The sequence below is a fragment of the Gracilinanus agilis genome, chromosome 3 (assembly GCF_016433145.1).
Source record: "Gracilinanus agilis isolate LMUSP501 chromosome 3, AgileGrace, whole genome shotgun sequence".
NCBI classification, from domain to species: domain Eukaryota; kingdom Metazoa; phylum Chordata; class Mammalia; order Didelphimorphia; family Didelphidae; genus Gracilinanus; species Gracilinanus agilis.
This window is the reverse complement of record NC_058132.1, coordinates 15089998-15115868: the sequence shown is the minus strand read 5'-3', so window position 1 is coordinate 15115868 and position 25871 is coordinate 15089998. Positions and strand designations below refer to the sequence as shown.

General features: G+C 37.5%; 1 protein-coding gene across 1 annotated transcript in view; it reads left to right on the top strand.

Annotated features, from left to right (window-relative positions):
• Window positions 1-331: 331 nt before the first annotated feature.
• The window catches only part of LOC123240770 (zinc finger protein 91-like), a 730881-nt gene continuing 705341 nt past the window's right edge, over window positions 332-25871 (top strand). Inside the window, exons 1-3 of the mRNA XM_044668482.1 lie at window positions 332-484; window positions 689-1972; window positions 2273-2685. Coding sequence (XP_044524417.1) covers window positions 332-484; window positions 689-1972; window positions 2273-2685 — 1850 coding nt within the window. The remainder of the gene's footprint in view (window positions 485-688; window positions 1973-2272; window positions 2686-25871) is intronic.

Genomic DNA, 25871 nt, shown 5'->3' with positions numbered 1-25871 from the left:
AACTCCTTTTTGCCTGGAGAAATAGAATAAAAATCAGTTTATTTCTGCCCTCAGAGGAAATAATTTACATTTCTCTGTGTGTATGTCCACCTTCCTTCTGTGTTTATATCATTATTTGTTTTCTTCAGAATCAGAGACTAATTTTGAAGTGAAGAAGATGGCTACAAAGCTGAGCCTTCTTGTAGAAGGATCTGGGAATGAAGTTCCCTGTGACTTCATTTTGAGAGAAATCTGTGATTCTAATATCAAGGTAAATAAAAATCCAAAGAGTAACTGTGAATTTGATAAAACTGCAGAAAAATTCAGTCAATATTCAGTCCTAAATCAGTACATGAAATTGACCTCAGGAAATGACTGTTATCAGGATAGTGAATATAGGAAATGCTTTCCTGAAGAAGCAGGACTTATTCAGTCTCATGAGAAACCTCCTGAAATACCTGTGCATCAAGATAACATAGGGCAAATGGCAGTAGAGATGGTTTCTGTGAGTGATAGTGGTGGGAGACCTTTCAGTCAGAACTCTGAGCTTCCTGAACATCAAATAATCCTCTCTGGAGAGAAATCTTATGAATGTAAACAATGTGGAAAAGCTTTTACACAGAGGAATCATCTTGTTGCACATCAAAGAATCCACACTGGAGAGAAACTTTATGAATGTAAACAGTGCGGAAAGGTTTTTACATGGAAGGTCTCTCTTGCTACACATCAGAGACTCCACACTGGAGAGAAACTTTATGAATGTAAACAATGTGGAAAGGTTTTCACACGGAAGTACCCCCTAACTGAACATGAGAGAATCCACACAGGAGAGAAACCTTATAAATGTAATCACTGTGAAAAGGCTTTTACAGGGAGGGATCATCTTGCTGCACATCAGAGAATCCACACAGGAGAGAAGCATTATGTATGTAAACAATGTGGAAAGGCTTTTACATGGAAGCTCTCTCTCATTGCACATCAGAGAATCCACACTGGAGAGAAACCTTATGAATGTAAACAATGTGGAAAGGCTTTTACATGGAAGATCTCTCTTGTTGCACATCATAGAATTCACACTGGAGAGAAACCTTATGAATGTAAACAATGTGGAAAGGTTTTCACATGGAGGTACTCTCTCACTGCACATCAGAGAATCCACACTGGAGAGAAACCTTATGAATGTAAACAGTGTGGAAAGGCTTTTACAGGGAGGGACCATCTTGCTGCACATCAGAGAATCCACACCGGAGAAAAACCTTATGAATGTAAACAATGTGGAAAGGCTTTTACATGGAAGATCTCTCTTGCTACACATCAGAGAATCCACACTGGAGAAAAACCTTATGAATGTAAACAATGTGGAAAGACTTTTATATGGAAGGTCTCTCTCACTGCACATCAGAGAATCCACACTGGAGAGAAACCTTATGAATGCAAATACTGTGGAAAAGTTTTCACACGGAAGTACCCTCTAGCTGAACATGAGAGAAGCCACACAGGAGAGAGACCTTATGAATGTAAACACTGTGGAAAGGCTTTTTTAGGGAAGTACCAACTTGCTGCACATCAGAGAATCCACACTGGAGAGAAACCTTATGAATGTAAACAGTGTGGAAAGGCTTTTACAGAGAGGGGCAGTCTTGGTAAGCATAAGAACATTCATGCTAGAGAGAAACCTTTTAACTGTAAACAATGTGGAAAGGGCTTTACCTGGAAGGTCTCTTTCACTGCACATCAAAGAATCCACACTGGAGAAAAACCTTATGAATGTAAACAATGTGGAAAAGTTTTCACACAGAGGACCACTCTAGCTGCACATCAAAAAATCCACACTGGAGAGAAACCTTATGAATGTGAATACTGTGGAAAGGCTTTTATAGGGAAGGAACAACTTGCTGCACATCAGAGAATCCACACTGGTGAGAAACCTTATGAATGTAAACAATGTGGAAAGGCTTTTACATGGAAACTCTCTCTCACTGCACATCAGAAAGTCCACACAGGAGAGACATCTTGTGAATGTAAACAATGTGGAAGGACTTTCAAAGGGAGGGGCAGTCTTGCTAAGCATCAGAGAATTCACACTCGAGAGAAAATTTATGAATGTAAACAATGTGAAAAGACTTTCATACTGAAGAGCAGACTTGCTGCACATCAGAGAATGCACACTGGAGAGAAACCTTATGAATGCAAACAATGTGGAAAGGCTTTTACAGGGAGGAATTCTCTTTCTATACATCAGAGAATCCACACTGGAGAGAGACCTCGTAAAAAGGCTCTTACTAAATATGAGAGAATCCACACTGAACAGAAACCTTATGAATGTAAACAGTGTGGAAAAGCTTTTCCAGAGAAGAGAGCTCTTGCTAAACATCAGAAAATCCACACTGGAGAGAAACCTTATGAATGTAAACAGTGTGGAAAAGCTTTTACAGAGAAGGGATCTCTTACTGCTCATCAGAGAATCCACACTGGAGAGAAACCTTATGAATGTAAACAGTGTGGAAAAGCTTTTACAGAGAGGGGATCCCTTGCTAAACATCTTAGAATCCACACTGGAGAGAAACCTTATGACTGTAAAGAGTGTGGAAAAGCTTTCAAACAGAGGAGTCATCTTGCTAAGCATCAGAGAATTCACACTGGAGAAAAACCTTATGAATGTACACAATGTGGAAAGGCTTTCACACAGAAGAATTATCTTACTAAGCATCAGGGTAACCACATTGAAAAGAAACTATGAATGTTATCAATTTGGATAGGCTTTTACATAAAGCTCCACAGTTGCTTCATGTCAGAAAATCTTCATTGGAGAGAAACCTCATGAGTGAAGCAGATGTTATAGTTGCCACTTTTAGATTATTTAACAGATCTACACTAGAGAGAAACTTTAGTAATATTATGAATGTGGACAAGGCCTTCAGGCAACAATCATCTCTTATTCCCAAGTGAGAATTGCTTTTGGAATACATTGAAATGGAGAGTCCAGAGCTTGTTCCATATGAGAAAATGTCTTTGGGACAGACCAGTTCCAGATGGATTCCCTGTAGGAAGGCTTTCAGCCAGAGATCATCTCTTCATATCAGAGGATTCATAGTGTAGAAAAACCTAATGAATGTGCTAAAGTTGTATGTGTTTTCCTCAAGAGGAGGGTGATTACTATTATTTAGAGAAATGCACATTAATAAGTCTGTGAGAACACCACACATCTAGATTGGCTATTATGGCAGAAAAGGAAAGTGACAAGTTAGAGAAGATATGGGAAAACTGAGATACTAATAAACTATTAAGTGGAGTTGTGAACTGATTCAACCATTGTGGAGAAAACAATTTTGAACTATGTCTAAAGGGCATTAAAAAAAGGAAAAGGACATATATGTATTTAAAAAAAACATTTAAAGCTGCTTTTTTTGGAGTGACTAAAGAATTGCAAAATAAGAGGAAACTCATCAATTGGGAGATGGCTGAGTAAATTGTCACATATGATTGTAATATAATACTATTGTTTCATAATTAATGAGGAGAAGGAGGAGCTGAGAAAAACCTGGAAAGACTTGAGAACTGATACAGATTGAATTTAACAACACCAGGAGAATCACTGCACATTGTGAAAAAATATTTTATGCAGAACAACTGTATTGAGTTGTTCTCAACAATATAATGATCCAAAACAATCCCAAAGGACTTATAATAAAAAATTTCATCCGTTTCCAGAGAAAGAACTGATGGAGTCTGAATCCAGACCAAAGAAACTTTTTTTTCACTTTTAAAATTTTTGTTTTATTTGTTTGAGTTTAATTCCACAGAAGGAACATATGGAAAAATGTTTTATAGGGTTGCACATGCAAAATTTATATAAGATTTGCTTAAAATCTCTTGGGTTTGGGGAGAGAAAATCCAAGACTCAAAATTTTAAAAAAATGTTGGATATCATCTTTACATATAATTGTTGTCAAAAATAAAATATGAAATGATGGTGGAGAAGAGTTGTATGATCAGTAGTGAACAACATTCTTAAGGGGTGTAGGAGGAATGATTACAGGAAGGACTTCACCTTGAGCTCATATTTGACTATACTAGACCAGTGATGGGCAAACTTTTTAAAGAGGGGGTCAAAGGAAAGGAAATGCTCATCTGTCAGTCTGTTTCTAAGGCAACTCTTTCGAAGTTTCATTGTATTGTATCCTACTCATTGTGTTAGTCTGATTAGGAATATTGTGATAGGGTGGATAGAACATTTCAGGGGGCTGCATCTGGCCCACAGGCTGTAGTTTGCCCATCACTGCACTAGACACATATTGCCCGATATAAGATTCATTGCCTCCAATTCACTAGGAAAGGTGTTTTGCTGTAGCACAGACTTCATGGACTTTCCCATAGAGGAACCCTCATTAAACACCCCAAATTTCATATTGTACAAAAAAAACTACAATGATAGGGACTTTTTCTCTGAAATCCTAATGTTTATCATTCTTCCTCACTATTTGTTGGCATTCACCTATTACAGAGTTTTGGGCCATTCTCTAGTTAATTGGCATTCACTTGTTTCCTGTTTTTTGATGGCACACATAGATCTTACCAAACACAAAATAAAAGTGCAGGGGGAAGATATGGAAGGAACAGGGAACCTGATCCTTGCAGTTTGATCCATTCTGTCCAAGGACTCAGACTCATGATGCAATTGGCTGATTTCTGTGTCTGAGTAGAAATCTAACCCCTCTAATGAAGTAATAAGGGAGGATTTGAGGTTCCCAAGTACATCTTATCTCAAAATATCAACTAATGGGGACTCAAGGAACATCCCAAGGTTGAGCTAGCAGGCTAAAGAGAAATAGAACACAACTTCCTTCATAAGCAAGAGACAAGTCACCATCTTTTCTGGGGACAATGGTGAAGGAAACACATTTTTTGTTTATGGGAATCCCATGCCCCCATCGAGACACTATATTATCCTCAAAGAAATAGCCTCATACTCTTTATTGGTTAAAATCTGAATGCTACACAAAACATTTCTATATGATGAACAAAGTTCTAAATACTCCTCCCTCTGATATTTTCTTTCCCACTAATTAGAGAATTATTATAGTGGAGAAGGAGATAAGAATTATAAGAGAGAAAATTACGAGGCTGGCCATAAATTAATAAATTTATTAAATACCTCCTCAGAGAAACTGAAATGGCCTGGGTTGCCAACCAGTTCCTTTGAAAATCAACTTTATAAAAAAGTAGCAACAGAAGTAGAAGACGAGGTCAGTTGAGAAGTGATCTTTACCCTGCAATGAGAGGCAATGTGGGGTCTGTGTTTGTAGAATGTGTGTGATTGTCCAACATGGTTTCAAATGGCTTGTAGTGAGCATGCCTGGTGTTGTTGAAAAAGCCAGCCATTTCTTCAGTGGAAAAATGCAAATATTTGTAACATCTTGACATGGTGATTATAGTAGTGATGAGAAGAGATTATCTAGTAACCTTGGAATATAGCAACTACTCTGGTGCAGGGTACATCAGGTAAATGAGGGTTTGGACATCCCTGGGACTGTCCAGGGGAATAGATTTACACTGGTGTGTCTGAATGATAGGGTGTTGTGGAAACAACTAGAGGAGAGATGGAGAAAGCAAAGTGTACATTGTACTTGGTTAGAAGGGGTAGGTTTTTGATGTAGTCCTGGAAGGAACAACAAGGTCATTTTATGTCGAGTCATGGTAGTTTGGAATCACTGCACAGAGAAACCTATTAGGCCTCTAATATGTATATGTTTGTTGTCTCAGGGAGGAAAATATATTGTTACCAAACTGGGCAGTTCTTTACTACATTAGGTGCCATTAAAGAATTTCAAGCCAAGAATCTTAGACGTCATCATGAACTTTCAAACATTTCATGAATGACTAAAGGGGCATGGGGCAAGAGGACTGATGCAAAGTTGTGCCGTTTACTAATTGAGAGAAGAATGATGGATTGAATATTGTGTAGTATAAATCATTCCTAATAATGAAATAATTTGAATATTAAGTGTATGTGCAGCAACTGCCATAATATCTTTGTTTTTGTTTTTGTTTTTTTTTTAAACCCTTGTACTTCGGTGTATTGTCTCATAGGTGGAAGAGTGGTAAGGGTGGGCAATGGGGGTCAAGTGACTTGCCCAGGGTCACACAGCTGGGAAGTGGCTGAGGCTGGGTTTGAACCTAGGGCCTCCTGTCTCTAGGCCTGACTCTCACTCCACTGAGCTACCCAGCTGCCCCTGCCATAATATCTTTGGATCTCAAAAGAAAAGAAGAAAATTTGCATTATAATTTCCAAAATTACTGCAAGACAGTTAAAACAAGTAGCCCATTTCTGAGCTTAGAATATGAAATTTCCAAAGAATGGCCATGTAATAGTATATCCAAAATAATCAGCACAAAATGTCAAAAAAGTTACCTCGGCCTGAAAAGAAATTATAATCAAAGCGAGGCATTGAAAGGAAAGATAGAAAGATCAATGAAAAAAGACTGTCTAGTACTGTGGACAGAGCATGCTCAGTCACACTTTGAGTTATAGTCTAGCTGCAGGGAGGTTGATCAGGTCATTCCTCCAATCTGAGCTCATGACCTGAATTGTGAAGGGAGATGAGAATGTTCATCCTGCCTGTGTCACAGGTGTTTTGTGAAATCCAGGGTTATTGTATGTGAAGATATTTCTAAACTAAATGAGCTTGTAGATGTGACTAAATCCTGTTTCCAAAAACCAATTCTTCCAGCTTGAGGTTGAAAACTCTTTTTGACTGGGGAAATACGATAAAAATCAAATTACTTTGCCATCACAGGAAAGAATTTATATTTCCATTGTATGTGTGTGTACATGTATATATCTTTATTTGTTTTCTTCAGATTCAGAGACTAGGTTTGAAATAAATGAGGTGACAAGAGCTGAGGATTTTGTGGAAGAATCTGGTCATCACAGATTCATAAGTGATGTTTTCTGTGACTTCAGTTTGGGAGAAATCTGTGATTAATATCCGCATAGGAAAAATTCAAAGAGTGACTGTGAATGTGATGAAACTGAAAAGAGATTCAGACAATACTCAGTTCCAAATCAGTGAAAAAAAGTGACTTCAGGGAGTGACTATTCTCAGGATCATGAATGTAACAAGTGCTTTCCTGGACAGGTGGAGTTTCTTCAGTCCCATGGGAAACATCCTAAAATGACCATATATGAGAGAAATATAAGGGAAATAGTGTCTACATGGAATACAAACCTCATTAGACATCAAAAAGTTAACCTAGAAATATGTTTTATGTGAGTGATAGAGGTTGGAATGCCTTCAGTCAGAACTCTGAACTGTACATCCCATAATCCACGCTGAAGAAAATCTTTATGGATGTAAAGAAAGTGGAAAAACTTTTACACAGAGGGGCAATCTTGCAACACATTGGAGAATCCTCAGTGGAGAGAAATGCTATGAATGTAAAAAAGTCTGGATAGGCTTTCCCATGGAACTCTAGGCTTAATAGACATAAGAGAATCCACACTGGAGAGCATGATAAGGGAGAGAGGGAAAGAGAGGTCAAGGAATGGGAATCAGGAGCTCTCAGAGATGACTGACTGAGTGGACATGGCCCAGATGGAATTCTAGTTCAGGGGACTAATTTGGAGACCAGAGGGGAAGAAGGGTTATTCCAGGGGCCAAGGCATTCCTCCCACTAGAAGGCAGGGTTTGGGGAGGAGAGGTAGACAGGATCCGACTGAGGTTCTTCCCGGGGTGTGATTGCTTCTTCCCTTGGGGTTGAATTCTCTGCCTTCTGGAAGTGAACTCTACATGTGTAGGTGTCAGTGGGTGTGAGTGTGAAATATTAGCCTTCATGATTATTTTAATAACATAATCATTAATCTTGAGTTAATAGTCAAGTAGTATAGTTTGCTTTATAAGAGTTATAAACATTAGCTAATAAAAATACAGCTTAGGGTGGTATCAAATCTTGTTTATAGGCATTTTGACCTTAAGTCTATAACTCAAGAGTTTCTACTAAGCCAACCACACCCTGCTCCTGATTGCAAGTGTTGACCAAAACAAGATAGAAGGCTGCTCTTGGGTGCAAACATTGGCCAAGGGAAGTGTCAGGGATGCTCTTGGGTACAAACATCAACCATCTAACTGCTGACTCCTATTGTTGAATCATAATTCTCAGCAGAAAACAATTAGACCCTGACCCACATTGCAGAGGTCTTAGAAATGCCAGCCATAACAATAAACATAAAGTTACCACACATAGTGATTATTTTTGTATTTTCCAGCTTAATCATCACTTGCATAATTAATTAAGAACTGCCAATGTGAAAGATTTTGCATCTATTCAATTTTAAATTTGTTTGTATTTTCTGTCACTGTGTAATCAGATTTCTTTGCAAAAAAAAGCCTATCTCCTAAGGATCAGGGTCTTTAGTCTTGGCATTGGCCAGAGTCTGGCTTTATTTTGAGACTGACCCACTTGCAAAAGACCTATTAATAGCTTGGAGACTATATTGGTGTAATAATTTTCCACCACATTTGGCAACTTTGCCAGGGCCTAAAGGAAATTCTGTCCCTCGGGGGTCCTTCCTCCAAAAAGGGTTTTCTTTAAGGTGGCCCACATAGGGGACATTTTGTTCCTGCCCGCTTCTTGTAGGAGAGATCAACAAACAAAGATTCCTTGCAGGTTTCAAATCAAATCCAAACTGGTAAGTAACTTTCAGTGGTTTTCAACAATTGCGGGTTGAAAACCTACTCAAACCTTTCTTTTTTTCCTTGATTCTAAACAGATTAGTTGTTAATTTCAAATGTGTCATAGTTCCTAAGTCTTTATTCAGAGCTTATTCCAGTAAGTTTTACTTCTGCTTTTTCTCGCTGTTTGGGGGTTTTTTCCCCTGAATTGTTTCGTGTTTTTTAAGTAGAAACTAGATTTTTTTTTTAGAATAAGAAAGTCTTTGGGTTGGTTAGTAGTCCTAGCCAAAAGAAGCATTGTTCCAGCCTGCATAATTTGTCTAATTTGGTTCCCCAAAACAAAAGAGTAGTTTTAGTCAAATCCAGACAGGCTCTCCTTTCTCCTGGTTTTCCTGCTCAATATGGGCTCTAGGAATAGCAAAAGAAATTCCTAGGGACTCTACACTGGGGAAATCCTTAATTGAATGGGACAAAGACAACTTACCAATAAGTAAAGGAATGGAGAGAAAAAAAGTTATAGAATATTGTTTTAACTGGTATAAGACTCTCAGGAACTTTTTGGCCTAAATTTGGAACTTTTGATCTTTATGCTATAAATAAATTAGAAGCCTTTTTAGAAAAACAAGAGAGATGGGAACAGCTGGCTAGCCAATAGAGGAGTTAATTCAGGCCCAAACAAACTTTACCTTGTCTTGCCTGTTCCCCTTCCATCCTCCCCCTTCCCAACTTCCCATTTTGAGCCAGAGGGAGAGAAATGCAAAGAGAAAAAAAAGGAATAAAAACTAGAGCTTGACAGGAAGAGAAGAGGAACAAAAAACAGTCCCAGCCTCTGCTTTCCCTTTAATAGATAAAATTCAGCTCACTGCACAGGGAAATGTAATTTTTATTAAAGAACATCATCCTTTCAGACCTTCTGATCTAGCAATGTGGAAACAAAATATCCCCCAATTCAATGAGAACCCCTTAGCAGTGATAGATCTGTTTAAATCCATATATAGTGAGTACTGTTTTTCATTGAATAATGTGAAACATCTTCTTGAAACATTATTATCAGATGGGGAAAGAGTGGGAATTATAAAACTACCAATCAGGTGGTAGTTGGTCCAGGGGGAGGTGGGACATGGTCTGTTCAAGACCCAGAATGAAATCCTAATATTTGTGGGGATTTAAATCAGTTAAGAGACACTAGAAATAATTTGATCAGATGAATAGAGCTTTTCTCACAACACCCAGAAAATTACAGCAAATTTCAGGAAACTACCCAGGAGAAAGATGCGTCTCCTATGAGATTTTATGATCACCTCTACAAAAGTGCCAAAAGATTTGCTAGACTAGATTCCATTAACCCAAGAGATGCCAGAATAATTAATACAGCTTTTGTAAACTAATGACTCCCTAATATCAAGAAATATTTCTCAAAATTTAGCCCAGGATGGCATGAGAAGCCTATAGGTGAATTGAAGGCAATTGCTTTGTATGTACATGAAGGGGAAGATAAGGAAGGGATACTAAAGTTTGGTCAAAAGAACAAATCAGTTCTAGCTCTTGTTCAACAAACATCTCAAGACCAACCACTCAGGAAGACAGGGCACTGCTCTTTCTGTGGAAAAAGGGGACATTTGACCAAGGATTATAGGAAGAAACAGAAAGATGTGGCAGGAAGGAAATTTGAGAATAGACAAGAAGCCTGACAAACAAATACTTCAGCCAGAGTTGAAAATTGGGTTGCTCAAAATAGGAAAATTGCTGTTTCACAATGATAGTTTGAAGGAGAGGGGCAGGTCAGGGACTTTAGGGCCTGTAGCATCTGGTAAAAATAAAATCATAGTCCCCATATTGCCAGTCCATGCTTCTCCCATGCCCAATGTGAAGATTTATATGTGGAGGGTGTTCAATATTCTTGCTTAATTAATACTGGAACTTCTTTGTCTGTTCTAAGATCTGTAATTAGGGATAAAGAAACTATTGTTAAACAAATGTCAGTAATTGATGTAGAGGGAAATAGTGAACTTCTTTCTCTCAAGTCACCACTAGAGATTACTGTTGGTCCAATTACCATCATGCATTCTTTTTTGTGGATACCTCAATCACCTGGTGATCTTTTGGGAAGAGATCTATTATATAAATTAAGAATTGTTATTCACTGTATGCCAGTCAATACTCTTACAATTCACTTGCCTGATGAAAAATTGTTAATACCATCATTTATTAATGTATTAAGTTAATATTGTAATGAGGAACCACTTGCTTATCCCTCTGACCATGATGAAAACTTGTTAATCACTGATTTCTTACCTAGGAAGTCTGAGCGAGCTCCCCCACTGATGTAGGACAACTTAAGTCAGTTGTCCCAGTTTCTGTTGCAACAAAAGGAGGGAAACCCCCATCACTACCTCAGAATCCTCTTTCTAAGGAGGCAATTATCAGTATTACACCCATAATTGAGTCTTATTAAACAAGGAATTGTGCCTTGTAGATCAGAGGCAAATACCCCTATTCTTCTAATAAAGAAGCTGAAGCCTGGTCTAGGCAGTAATTCCATCTATCATTTTGTCCAGGATCTTAGAGCAATTAACTCTTATATGGTTGCTCTCCATCCTGTTGTACCTAACCCTTCAACTTTTGTGACTGCAATTCCCTATAATGCTACTTGTTTTTCTGTTTTTGATTTATGTGCTGCCTTTTACTCTATACCTATCAGCTCAAAATCCTAATATCTATTTGCATTTACCTTGCTGAGTCTTCAATATACTTTCACAAGACTTCCACAAGGGTATATAAACAGTCCCACCATCTTCTCCCAGATGTTGAAGATAGATATATCTGCCATCACTTTTAAAGGCTCTACTTTGATCCAGTATGTAGATGACTTGCTCCTGGCCTCTTCTAACCAAGAAATCTCCTATCAAGATAGCTACCATTTAGTTTGGGAACTTGCTAAGCAGGTACACAAGATATCTAAAGCAAAGGTACGGTGGTATAAAACGCAGATAGAATACATAAGTTTCATTTTGTCACCAGGAAAAAGAACTATTTCCCCTAAGAGGATACAAGCGTTGCAGAACCTATTTGTACCTGAGAATAAGAAAAAGGTATGTGCTATATTGGGAGTTGCTGGTTATTGCTGATCCTGGATTCCATATTTTGGGGAAATTGTGAAGCCCCTTACCTTTAGAAATGAAATAAAAATGGTTGCTTTAAGGGAACTTGTGAAAGCATTCATGACTGCTCCCACCCTGAGATTGCCTGACTATTCTAAGCCTTTCACTCTCTATGTACATGAGAGTAAGGGAGTAGCCTCTGGGATGCTAACTCAAGTTTTTGCATTTTCACAATGCCCAGGGGCTTACTTTTCTACCCAATTGGATTCAGTCAGTTCTTCCATTGTACCTTGCTTGAGGACAGTAGCAGCTGCAGCTTTGCTAGTTAAGAAGTAAGCTGATCTAGTACTAGTAACCTCCCCCTCACCCCCAAACTGTGCAGTGCTCCCATGAAGTTGAGGCCTTGCTGTTATGCCACCAAACTCAGGCATTTTCAGGCCAAAGACTTGCTCAGTATGAAGTGACTTTATTAGGAAGTGAGAACATCAATATCAAAAGATGTAATACTTTAAATCCTTCCACTCTGCTACCTGATCTTCTTTTATCAGGGGAACCCCTACATGACTGTGAAACTGTACTTGAAATGTCAGAAAAGCCACACTAAGACCTTTTAGAGGTCCCCCTGAAAAATCCTGAACTAACCCTATATACTGATGGCTCATCCTAGCCGTGGCTATTGATTATGATATATTGTGGTCAGCCTCCCTTCCATCTAACCTCAACACTCAGGCAGCAGAATTTCTGGCTTTAGCTCAAGCCTATTTTTTATCCAGAGGGAAAACTGCTAATATCTATTCAGATTCCCGATATGTTGTGGGGATATGTCATGCCACAGGAATGCTGTGGTTATAGTGTTGGTTCCTAACATCATCAAGAAAGCAGGTAGCACACTCTAATTTGATTAAAGACTTGCTTGAAGTCATTTAGCTACCCAAGGCTTTAGCAATAATATATTGCTCAGCCCACAAAAAGAGAACTGGCCCTGTGTTCAAAGGGAATGAATGAGCTGATTTAGCTGCAAAGACCACAGCTAAAGAAGACCCTGTTTATACAATGCCACTATATACTGCAGAAGAAAACAAGATAAATAAAAACCCTACCACAGAGACTACCAATGGTCAAACATCACTTATGAAGACAAGAAAATTGAAACCTGGACTCAGAGGTATAATTCAAAGCAGATATTTGGGATCTAGGTAAGTGATGAAGGCAAGCCTTTTCTTCCTAAAAAATGTTATCAACAAGTCTGCCTAGCAGTTCATGCTGGAGGTCATTATGGGGCACAGGAAATTGCAGACACAATAAGAAGGGCTTGGATGTCTCCAGGAATCACTTCAGTGGATTCTCGTATAACATTAGGGTGTCTAGAATGTATCACTTTTAATTAACATGCTTTTAAAAAGATTGTCTAAGCAAAGTGATAAATGTTGGAGAGGATGTAGCAAAAATGGAATACTAATACACTGCTGGTAGAGTTGTGAATTTATCCAACCATTCTGGAAAGCAATTTGGAATTATGTGCAAAGGGCTTTAAAAGAATACCTGCCCTTTGATCCAGCCATACTACTTTGTTTGTACCCCAAAGAGAAAATAAGGAAAAATATTTGTACAAAATTATTCATAGCAGCGCTCTTTGTGGTAGCAAAAAAATGGAAAATAAGGGGGTGTCCATTGATTGGGGAATGACTGACCAAATTTTGGTATCTGATGGTGATGGAATATTATTGTGCTGAAAGGAATGATGAACTAGAGGATTTCTATGTAAACTGGAAAGACCTCCAGGAATGGATGCAGAGAGAAAGGAGCAGAGAGAATATTGTACACAGAAACTGATACATTGTGGCATAATCAAATAGAACAGACTTTTCTACTAGCAGCATGCAATGATCCAGGACAATTCTGAGAGACTTATGAGAAAGAACACTATCGACATCCAGAGAAAGAACTGTGGGAGTAGAAATGCATCCATCATGTGGTTCGATGGAGATATGACTGGAGTTTTGGCATTAAAAGATCATTCTATTGTAAATATGAATATTATGTAAATAGATTTTAAACAATGCATGTATGTATGTATGCATGTATAACCCAGTGAAATTTCTTCTCAGCTCTAGGAGGGGGGAGGGAAGAGGGGTGGAAAAATCATGAATTATGTAACCATGGAAAAATACTCTAAATAAAATTTTAAAATCATAAAAATAAACAAATAAAAAGGTTGCCTGTGATGGTCATCCACTAGCTTATCAATCATTTGAGTTTTTACAAATCAATTTTATAAATCTGTCCAAAATTGGAAACTTAAAACATTAGTTATTGTTGATCAATTAACATGGTGGGTTGAAGCTTTCCCTGCTTCAAAATCTGTTGTACATTGTAATGATGTAATGTAATGTAATGTAAATGATATATCTTTATAACAAAGATTTTTATTTAGAAATTGTTTCCAGATATGCCCCCCCAGCTAAAATTGATTCTTATAGGGGCTCTCATTTCACTGATACAGTTCTTTCTAGAATTTACACTAATTTAGGAATCATGCCAAGATTCCATGTTTGTTATCGATAACCCATAGTCTTCATGTCAGGTGGAATGTTTGAACAAATAGATTAAGCTCTTAACTGGGAAATTATTTCAAGAAACACACTTAAAATGGCTTGATGTACTACCAGTAGCTCTTTTTTATTTAAGGAGCCATTCTCAAAGAGATTGTCATGTTTCCTCTTATGAAATGCTCTGGCCTTCCTCCTTTGAAAGCTAAACCTTTTGTGACAGTATATACTTCTATGTTGGGGGGAGATGTTGTTATTGCTAAATATATCCAAGAATTGCAACATAGACTAAAGGAATTACATGATATTAGAGAAATAGTTCAGTCTGACCCTATAGATTTTTCTCTGCACAGCTTTCTGCCTAGTGATTATGTCTATGTTAAAAAAAATTTTCAGCATTCTGGAGTGATTCAACCTGTTTGGAAGGGACCTTTTTAGTTTCTTCTGACCACTCCTATGGCAGTCAAGGTTTTAAACAAAAGAATTACTGGATTCACTGCTCTCATATAAAACCAGCACCTTTCACTGGTTGAATATGACTGCCAATGGTTCTTTCCTCTCTGTCCTTTCTGAACTGGATTCTGAACTCTCTGATCTGGACTCAAGGCACCCTGAACAGTTTTTTAAATATTTTTTGGCAATTTTGATGCAAGTATGCCTCACTCAGCTATTATTCTTAGGCCTCTTATTCATATGGTTCATATTTATCCATCAAGGAAGAGCACAGTATTTCCATCTTAGGTGCTTACTGCCTCTCTCTGTTTAGGAGATATGACTATTCCTCCTTCATGCTCTGAATGAAATATAACTTCTATAGTAGTCACTGATTGTGACATTTCTTTTTGTTCATTCTTTTCCCCTTGCATCACTACTACTATCAAAGATTTTTCTAGAGCAGGGATAGGAAAACTACAGCCTACGGGTCAGATGCGGCCCCCTGAAATATTCTATCTGGCCTCAGGACATTATTCCTAATCTGACAAATACGAGTAGGATACAAAACAATGAAACTTCAAAAGAATTGCCTGAGAAACAGACTGACAGATGAGCATTTCCTTTCCTTTGGCCCCCCTCTTTAAAAAGTTTGCCCATCACTATTCTAGAGTACCTGAGAGCTTTTCCTGTTATCCTTCCCCCTCTTTATACCATTTGGACTATTCAGATCACCTTATTACACTAAGGTGCCAATCTGTAGCTGTTGACCTGTTTTCAGTTTATAATACATCCACAATTCAAGCTGCATCTTCAAACATAATACACTTATTTAAATTTTCTTTTATTACATGCAATCAAACTAAGTATGAAGACTACCAATTTAGTCCTTCTTTTTGTCTCTCAGCATCCTCTAATTGATATTCTTTGATGCAACCTTGGTGGCATTGGTCTTTATTTTATTGAAATGAAGTCACAGGCACTTCATATCACTGATGGGTTTTTGTCTCTACATCTATTGGCCCCACAACCAGCCCTAAAACTATATACATACTCCAGGAGTGACTTGTACTTTCTGGGTCAAGTTTTATTCTACTTTTTCTCTGAAAGGTACAAATTTGATATTAACCCTACATAACAGGAAATTAGAAGACCTAGAGTTTTGTTATGATCCTATACCCCTAAGTCTCTCCATCACCACTGTGGTAAGTTTACCTTTTATAGAGGTGACCCCAACTGGTGATCCTCTTCTTCAGGTACATGGTAAAATGTCCCTGAGAGGAGGGATAATAAATGAAAGTAACTTAAACAATAGTTTGGACAGAAATAAAAGCAGTTTGAACAGTAGTTTAAATAGAAGGTTTTCAGAACTATGTAGACAAAAAAAACTTTTAAAAGGAAGATTTGTATTAAACCTATTCCCATTCAGCCTCAGAAACAAAGTAAATCATTATTTAATTCCATTTAGATTTTCTTGATCATCATTATGTGTATAGTTGTACTTCCCTGCTATTTAGGAGTTTTCTATTGCTACAGTTGTTATAAGGATTGGGACAGGATGAAACTATTATTCCAAATCCCTGTGACAATTTGACTATTCAAAATGTAGTACCTACAGATACAGTAGAACTCATTACTTATTCCAGAAGAGATTCTTACTGTGAACTACATATTGTAAACAGAGAACAAGAAACCCAGGAGTTTAAATGTATGGATTCTGAAACTCAGACTAGTGACTTTGAGGATGCTCTAATTAGTAATTATGATGATGAATATCATAAGGCCAGCAACAGGGAAGGCAAGTCTCGATGCTCTTTTAAGAATTCTGCAACCTGGATCCTAACTTCCATTCTAGGCCTGTTGCTCTTTTTACCATTCGCTGTGGGCCAGCATTATCCTGAATATACAAACTTACAAATTGATGATAACTGTTCTCCTAGATGTTTTCATGGATCGTGTTATGATGGATTATATTGCAAACATCCATTTCAAAATAAGTTACATAGGCTCTGTAAGCATTACTGCAAGTGAGAAAGAAAAGGTTGTTCATATTTGGAATCCCAAGAAGCTGAAGGCAGTTGGGGGGCAGTTAGAACTGGACTATATAAGGAAGTGATCCCCAGGCAGTGGAAGCTCATTCTGGGTTTGGGTCTTGGATGGTGGGTGGTCTGATCAAGACATTCCATTGACCCTTAGTTGATTCATACCAGAAGCTCCATAAGCCTATCCCTACTATTCAGATACCTACTGTTTCAGTCAGTTCCCCACTTTGGCCTGCTTCCTGCTGCAGTTATAAAATCTAACTAGCAGTAATATCATCTCTGAAGATCTTCAAGCAACATCTGACAACATCCTACTAAATCTTGCTCATTTATTTATTTAGTTTGATACTTGAGCCATAGGTTAGGAAGAGGGAAGAAACACTGTGAAGAGGCCTAACCCTGTTTAGGGTGAGGCCATTCTCTGGCCCATCTCAATTAGATTACAGAGATCTCCTCTTCCCTTTTACATCGCCTTTCAATCTTTTTCCCCAATAAATTTCCCTTAATAATTAAAGAAGTTTTAATAGCTTATTGATTCTATAATTGGATAGACAATTACATCATCTCTCACCCTGAAAGAACACTCCTTCACTCCAAAGTCTGGCAGTTGGAAGAGATTTTCATGAGTGGGGATCCTGTTGATTTTCACATATAGCCTTGTTTGTGGATCACACCTATCAGCCAGAAACATTCCTTTTTAGTGAAGAACACCTCCTCTCAACCAATCCATCAAACTGAGAGAGAATTGGGTCAGATCTCTTTAGTGAAGCCATCATTTTTGTGTTCCCTCTGTAAAGACCTGCTTGGCCAATCTCCTTTGGGGGACTTAACAGCTACTGGCCTAAGAAGTACCCATCCCCCAACAGGAGGCTTGAGTGGCTGCAATTCCAACTTCAGCCTGTATCATCCTTACAGAACCCCCTAACTTTCATTTGGCTCCCCCAAACAATACTGTTAATATGATTTATGTATGGTGGTTGAACTCTACCCAGGTGGCCAGTTTATATTACTACAAATGGTCATTATATTGGCCTTCACTTTTGCAAGAAGATACATAGAAATAAATGTATACTTACTAGTCATTTTATGAGGTTGCATAGTAACATAGGCCATAAAGTTTCAAGCAAATCATATGGGACCTCAAGGTTGTTTGATCTGTCAACAAATACATCAATAAAGTTTACCAAACTGGGTAGTGGTCCCTGTAAGTGCACAGGAATCTATACCCTCAATAATAGGATTGAACCTCACATATTTTGATCCTTTTGCTCCATTTGCTCATGCAACATGTAAACTTAATAATAGTCATAATTTTACAGACTGGGGTACACAAATATCCATGGATATTTCTTCATTACATTGGTTCAGAATTTGTATTAATACCCAAGGGTTTTCCAAACAAACTCATGTTAATTATGAATCTAAGATTCCTCCTTTAAATGTTTTACCTCCATTGCCACACTTCAGTGTGTGGGTAACTCAACATAGGGCTTCTCACACTGTCATTAATCTGGGATCTGATATTCACTGTAATCACTTCTGAAATCCTTCCTGAGAGTAACTTGACTTCTTTTATTTGTGCTATTACTAGGACCACAAAAAGAGGAAATGCTTCTTTTATTTCTTTCAACACTGTCACTTATAAAGGCACACACAGCACAAACTGTAAGACAGATTATATTCCATCATTATCCTGGAGTTTAAAAACCCCTGGGCAATTTTTTATCCATACAAGGCAAACAGTGTCCTCTCTCCCTTCAGAATGGTATGGCACTTGCGGAACATCTTATCTTATTCCAATGGTGACTATTAAAAAACCACACAATGGATTTGATAAGCATTGATAAGGATTTGATATAACTATACAAGAAGTCTAGGTACATGATGGCATAGAGAGAAGAGATCTATTTGAGGAAGTTCTAATCCCATAGTAGCACATGAAAACAGCCCTTGATATAAATTTTTATGGGCCTTAGTTCCTAATCTTGGAATTACAGCAGTAGTAGACTCTGAAAAATTTATCCTCTGCACTTGAAGGATTGGCTCAAAATACAGCAGCGTCTATTTTGCATACATCAAGGGTTCTTTCCAAACTCTAGAAAGAACTTGATTTATTGGCTCATATAGTTATGGAAAATTGCCTTGTTATAGTGGAAAATCCTCAGATCTCTCCCGTTAGGGACCCCCTTAAGCTGTAAGGACTGGCTTTGCAAGGCTGACACACTCAGAAGCTTGCTAAGGAGAGCTCCTCCTTCGCCTGCACCTACTGGAACTTCTAAACAAAGCAAATACGTTTCACTTCATAGGGCACTGTTACTTCCCATGCTGTGACCTATATTAATAGTTCAGAAGACATCATTAATGATATTGGAGCCTTATAAAAATTAATAAACAATACCTTACAGATAACATAACATACACATGTACAAGAAAGATCTACTTCCTGGTGGGACCCAACCACATGGTTTTTATGGATAGCCTCATGTTTCAGTGGAGGAGGCTTATTCTAATTTATCCTTAAATGGGTCCTTATCAGAGACTTCAGGGGGTGGAACCAAAATGTGGGGTAATTCAGAGCAGCTCTGTACCATCATAAGAATGCTTTCTGACCAAGATTAAAATATCGCCACAAAATGAATACAGGAGTAAAAGAACCATCAATGAGCCAGAGTCAAACAACATTCAAGAAAAGAAAAAACCCAAAAGATAGGCAAAAAACATCTGGGGCAGTGGGGTTAGAGGAAAACAGAGTGAGCAAGAAGTTGTAACAAGGAGGGAAGAGCAAGTCACATCTCCCAACCCCACATCTGCCATTCAAGTTTTGGCACTGTGAAAATAGAATTAACTCTCCCTTTGTCTATTTTTAGTTAATCAAATCAAGAAATTAAAGTATCCCTCTTTAGAACTAAACTTTCATGGGGAAGCCCTTGCCTGGGGCTGAACCATACTTCACCAGAGCAGCACTTAGGACTAGTAGGCTAAACCAGGCTTTGTCTCCTTCCTACAATTCCCACTTTCACTATCTCTACTGTGAAGATTAAAATTAATATGTAAAATACTAAATATATTTATAAATATTTTATTAGTAATGAACTAACAAAAGAGACTAACTAAAATGTACTAACCAGTTCACTCCCAGGGACCAAAGAGAACGAGGGAGGAGTTACAGCAAAACTTAAAACAATAATGTGACCACACAAACATGAAAGTGCAGGAGAGATTAAAGGGAATTTGGGGAAAACTTAGGGACTTATGGGGGATGAAGTCCAAGGTTTAAAATTTCCATTTACACATACCCCACCAGTGATCCTTTGGTAGAACAGTCTCCCCAATGAATCATAAAAACATAATCAACATATAAATTGCAATAATTTGTGGATAAACAGGAGAAAAGAACAAAATCAATGATTGCTACATTAACAAAAAGCCAATTTGGGGGCAGCCCCCTTTGGCATGAAAGTATACATTCAAAACAAATGCTTTCAATCCCCCCCACAAAGTTCAAATTCATATCTCAAAGTTCAATTCTGGATCTTCTTGATGCAGTGTGTGGTCTCTGCAGGCATCTTCATGGCCCCTTCTCCAAACAGGTTCATTCTCTGGATTCTGGGAGGTAGCAAATTTCTTATCTTAAAAATTTCTAAATTCAAATAAAAGTTCACAACAATAACAAAATACCCCCTGAGGTGGATAATAACACAGGGATCACTCAGGGATACATGGCTGAGTTATAAAGTATACGAATCAATTGCAAAATAAATCAAAAACATAAAAAAACACATAAAAGAGAAAAAATAACTTGTGGATAAAATATAAAATGTCAAAGTCTTATGTCTAAAAAATCTAAGTAAAGGAAAAATAAAACCATAACAGGTCCTTGAATCAGGACTTAATTAAGGTGATTTAAGTAATTATACATTTACTACATCAGTAGCTAGGACTACAGGAAATTTGCCACACTTATAAAAGACAGAAAAGGGACTAGATTAGAGGAGCCAGAATGGTAGCCAAGATGAGATGCTTGGATAGAATGTGGTTCAGAGGAAGTCCTGCATCTTAACATATGTTAAGTGCCACAACCGCAAACCCCAAACAAGCTTAAGTCTTCTTGTCTTGGCTCAAAATTACATCAATCCCACTGGGATTGGTTGGTCTCTTTGACCTTGTGCTCAATTTGCACTACTCAGATTGGCTTTGTGCTTCTTTAGCACTGTGCAGTGGCTCTTTTTAAATACTCTTCTGGAATCAGACAGAATCATTAAGCAAAATCCCATAATTATTTAAATGATCAATGGCACTATTCTATAGTTTAAAGCCTTTTTGGTATGCATAAACATTAGAACAAATATATTTTAAACTTATATTACTGCAAATTTTGAAAAAAAGATTAATATTGATAATGTGTTGAAGTACAAAAAATGAGAGAAGAAAGAAAACTCAAAACTATATTGCACATACAAGGGGGAAAAATAAAAGAATAATTAAAAAATCAAAAATATATAGCTTATAATCAGTGAAAGGTTTCTCACCCAAAAAATGAGATCCAATTTCCTTTTTAAACTTGACCATGAACTACTGTGAATGCAAATTATTTTTACAGAATAACAAACTTATAATAATAATAATATAGTTGATAATATACATTCAAATAAAGTGCCAAATTCCTAAAATTCACAATAGCCCAGTTATTGACAACAGCAAACAAACCCATTGTTATATAGGATTCACATGAGTTTATAGATAGCCACTTGTGTGATGTTTAAAAAATCTATACTTGTCACAAATTCTACAGCTATAGCAAATCTTTCAACCTTGGCAATTGCTGATGAAAACCTATTTGGGTCTAAAACATCGTCAAGAATTTTATATCCTTCTGGTGGTAAAGTAAATTAAACTAAAAAGTTAAAATATCATACATGCAGGAGCTCTTTTTGGTTCCTGCTTTATATATATATATATATGAATACCTATCATCCACTCAGAAGGTATCTAAAATCATTTTTAAAGACCCTTTATAAAATTATAATTTCAATTCTTAAGTCACTATATTCTCCAAAGTTGTATAAGCAACATGTGACCACGATAGTTAAGATGATTAATCCAGGGGCAGCTGGGTAGCTCAGTGGATTGAGTCAGACCTAGAGACGGGAGGTCCTAGGTTCAAATCCGGCCTCAAACAATTCCCAGCTGTGTGACCCAGGGCAAGTCACTTGACCCCCATTGCCCACCCTTACCACTCTTCCACCTAGGAGCCAATACACGGAAGTTAAGGGTTTAAAAAAAAAGATGACAAATCCAGGATACATAAGACTTATGACCTTTTTACAACTTGAAAAAAAAACTTTGTGTAAGATGTTCATGAGCTTTTTACAATGATATGTTGTTCAGTAAAATCATGGGGAAACAGTACAGATAAAGAATCATATAACAGAATAGATAGTAATTAGATTAATACAGATAAGCTTAAAAAATTAAACCTTAAAGAAATCAGCAAATAAAATAAGCAAATGACCAGTTACAAGCAAGTAGTCAAAAATCCTTTTTACCAATCCCAATAGACTTGTTTACTAACTTGAGAGGAAAAGCTGAAAATAATTAGCAAGCAATAAACTTTCAGATCTCTTCTTAAGTTTATTTCCCCTCCTCCATATAAATCAACCATTGAGATTTCGTTTGTCAGAGCTCTGAATTTCATCATAGTGAGGGCAAATTCTGCACAGAGAGTGTGCACAACCCTCATAATAGGTACGGGTAAACCAAAAAGCCAAAGGGGTGTGAGGAGATGACTTTCCCCCCTGAATCTTAAGATTAGTCAAGCTCTCAACTGCAAGGTATTCAATCAGCACAAACCCAACCCCCTGGAAAAGAAGCAGATCCAAACTGCACTTTGTAACTTTACCAACTCAAACTATTATTTCAGAGTTTCAAGCATGCTTTGAAACAGCATTATTCAAAAAAAAAAAAAAACTGAATGGAAGTTTGTTTACAGATTAAACACAAAAAGGTAAAGTCTTGCTGGGGAACAATAAGGTATTTGCATATGAGAGAACTGGCCAAAAGGTAGAGACAAAATCCCAAAAACTTACACTTCAAATCTATTGATTTGGTCTCTCTTCCCTCAAAAGAAAAGGCAGAGGAGTCCCCTTCTTGTGGAAAAAAAAATGCTGAGTTGTAAGTCTCTCTCAGCCAGGAGTCCAGGATCACCTTAAGACTGCAGCTTAAGACTTCTGGTTAAGATGGCGGTAGTGTAAGGAGCAGCTGCTTGATCTCTCCTGACTGAAGCATACAGGACCCCTCAAGGGGAAATAAAAACGAGTCCAGAGGAACGAAGGAACCCCACAACAGGGCGCAGCATTGAAGGTACACAGAATCTGGGCATTTCCACACTATAAAGGGGTGAAACAGCTCTCACTAAAACGCGAGAGGAAGAAGACCCCCCCCTACCCCCCACAATGCACACCTCGCACAACGCCAATGCACAAGTGTGAAAACAGGACTGGGGCAACTAGATAATCACTGGCAGCCCTGGGGCTTGTACTTGTGTGCTGCAAGACGAGGGACCCCAGGTGGCTGGGGGCCCACACAGACTTTCCCCTGAAGTTCTACAACAAGAGGGCAATATAGACATTGAAAGGATCCATAGAACACCCTCTACACTGGACCCAGAAAAGTCAACACCCAGAAATATAATAGCGAAATTGAAGAGCTTTCAAGTTAAAGAAAAAATCTTACAAGAAGCCAGAAAGAGACAATTCACATATCAAGGAGCACCAATAAGGATCACACAGGATCTGGCAGCCTCAATGCTAAAAGACCACAAGGCTTGGAATACAATATTCAGAAAGGCAAGAGAGCTGGGCCTGTAACCACGAATCAACTACCCAGCGAAACTAACCATATACTTTCAGGGGAAAGTATGGGCATTCAACAAAATTGAAGAATTCCAAGTTTTTGCACAAAAGAGACCGGGAAAGTTTGACACTCAACCACAAATATCAAGAGAAAGATGAAAAGGTAAATAAGAAACAGAGGGAAAAGAAAGAAAACTCATAGTCTTTTAAGCTTGACTCTTTAAGGGCATAAATAAGATCTAATTATCTGTATTACTAGGTGGAGAAATGCTATGTATAATTCTCTGTAGTGAACTCTATACACTATTATAATATTCATTATTATAGCAACCAAAAGAATAATTCATAGGGAGAAGACAGGATACTAAATGGTCTAAGAAGACATAAGGGGTGGGAAAGAGGGGGGGAATAGTAGGGGACACCAAAAAAAATCCGAGTAAATAAGAAAAAGAAGATATTCTATTATACACAAAGAGGGCATGGGGAGGGGAGGGGATAAATAATACCATAAGAAGGAGAGGAAGAGAGCATAATCAAACCTTACTCTCAGTATAATTAACCCAGAGAGGAAAGAGTAGCTTTATTATCCATCCGGATAAAAAACTCTATCTAACCCTACTGAGAAAGTCAGAAGGGATAAACCAAAGGGAGCAGGGGAAAGGGGAGGTCAAAAAAGGGAGGGGAGAAGAAGGGGGTGGGAATTCATTAGGCCTTTAAAAAACAAAAAGAGGGGAACAACAAGGGAGGGGGAAGAAAGGGAAGTCAATCAAGGGAGGGGATAAGGGATACCGGCTCAAAGCAAACCACTGGTGTAAAAGAAAATAGTGTAATAAGAAGGAGTGGGTCTAGGGGAGGATACAAAAATGTCAGTGAATATACAACTAACAATTGTAACTCTGAATGTGAACGGGATGAACTCACTCATAAAACGGAAGCAAATAGCAGAGTGGATCAGAAACCAAAATCCTACCATAGGTTGTCTACAAGAAACACATATGAGGCGGGTAGACACACACAAGTTCAAGGTTAAGGGTATGAGCAAAATCTTTGGGCATCAAATGAGAAAAAGAAGGCAGGAGTGGCTATTATGATTTCTGACAAAGCCAAAGTAAAAATAGATATGATTAAAAAAGACAGGGAAGGTCATTACATCCTGATTAAAGGCAGTATAAACAATGAGGAAATAACACTGCTCAATATATATGCACCAAGTGGTATAGCATCTAAATTCATAAAGGAGAAACTGGCAGAGCTCAAGAAGGAAATAGATAGTAAAACTATAATAGTGGGAGATCTAAATATTCCTCTTTCAGATCTAGATAAATCAAACCAAAAAATAAATAAGAAAGAGGTAAGAGAGATGAATGAAGTCCTAGAAAAATTAGATTTAATTGATATGTGGAGAAAAATAAATAGGGACAAAAAGGAATACACCTTCTTTTCAGCTGCACATGGTACATTTACAAAGATTGACCATGTAATAGGTCATAGAATCATGGCAAACAAATGCAAAAGAGCAGATATAATAAATGTAACCTTCTCAGATCATAATGCGATAAAACTAATAATCAGTAAGGGCACCTGGACAGGCAAATCAAAAACCAATTGGAAATTAAACAATATGATTCTCCAAAACCAAATTGTCAAAGAAGAAATCATAGAAACAATCAACAATTTCATTGAAGAGAATGACAATGATGAGACATCCTACCAAACTCTGTGGGATGCAGCCAAGGCAGTACTCAGGGGGAAATTTATATCCCTGAGTGCATATATTAAGAAATTAAGGAGGGCAGAGATTAAAGAATTGGGCATGCAACTCAAAAAATTAGAAAGCAAGCAAATAAAAAACCCCCAGATGAAAACTAAATAAAAAAACCCCAGATGAAAACTAAATTAGAAATACTAAAAATTAGGGAAAAATTAATAAAATCGAAAGTAAAAGAACTATTGAATTAATAAATAAGACTAGAAGCTGGTATTTTGAAAAAACAGATAAAATAGACAAAGTACTAGTCAATCTAATAAGAAAAAGAAGAAAACCAAATTGACAGTATTAGAGATGAAAAGGGAGACCTCACCTCTAATGAAGGGGAAATTAAGGCAATCATTAAGAACTATTTCGCCCAATTATATGGCAACAAATATAACAATTTAGGAGATATGGATGAATATTTACAAAAATATAAATTGCCTAGATTAACAGCAGAAGAAATAGAATACCTAAATAATCCCATATCAGAAA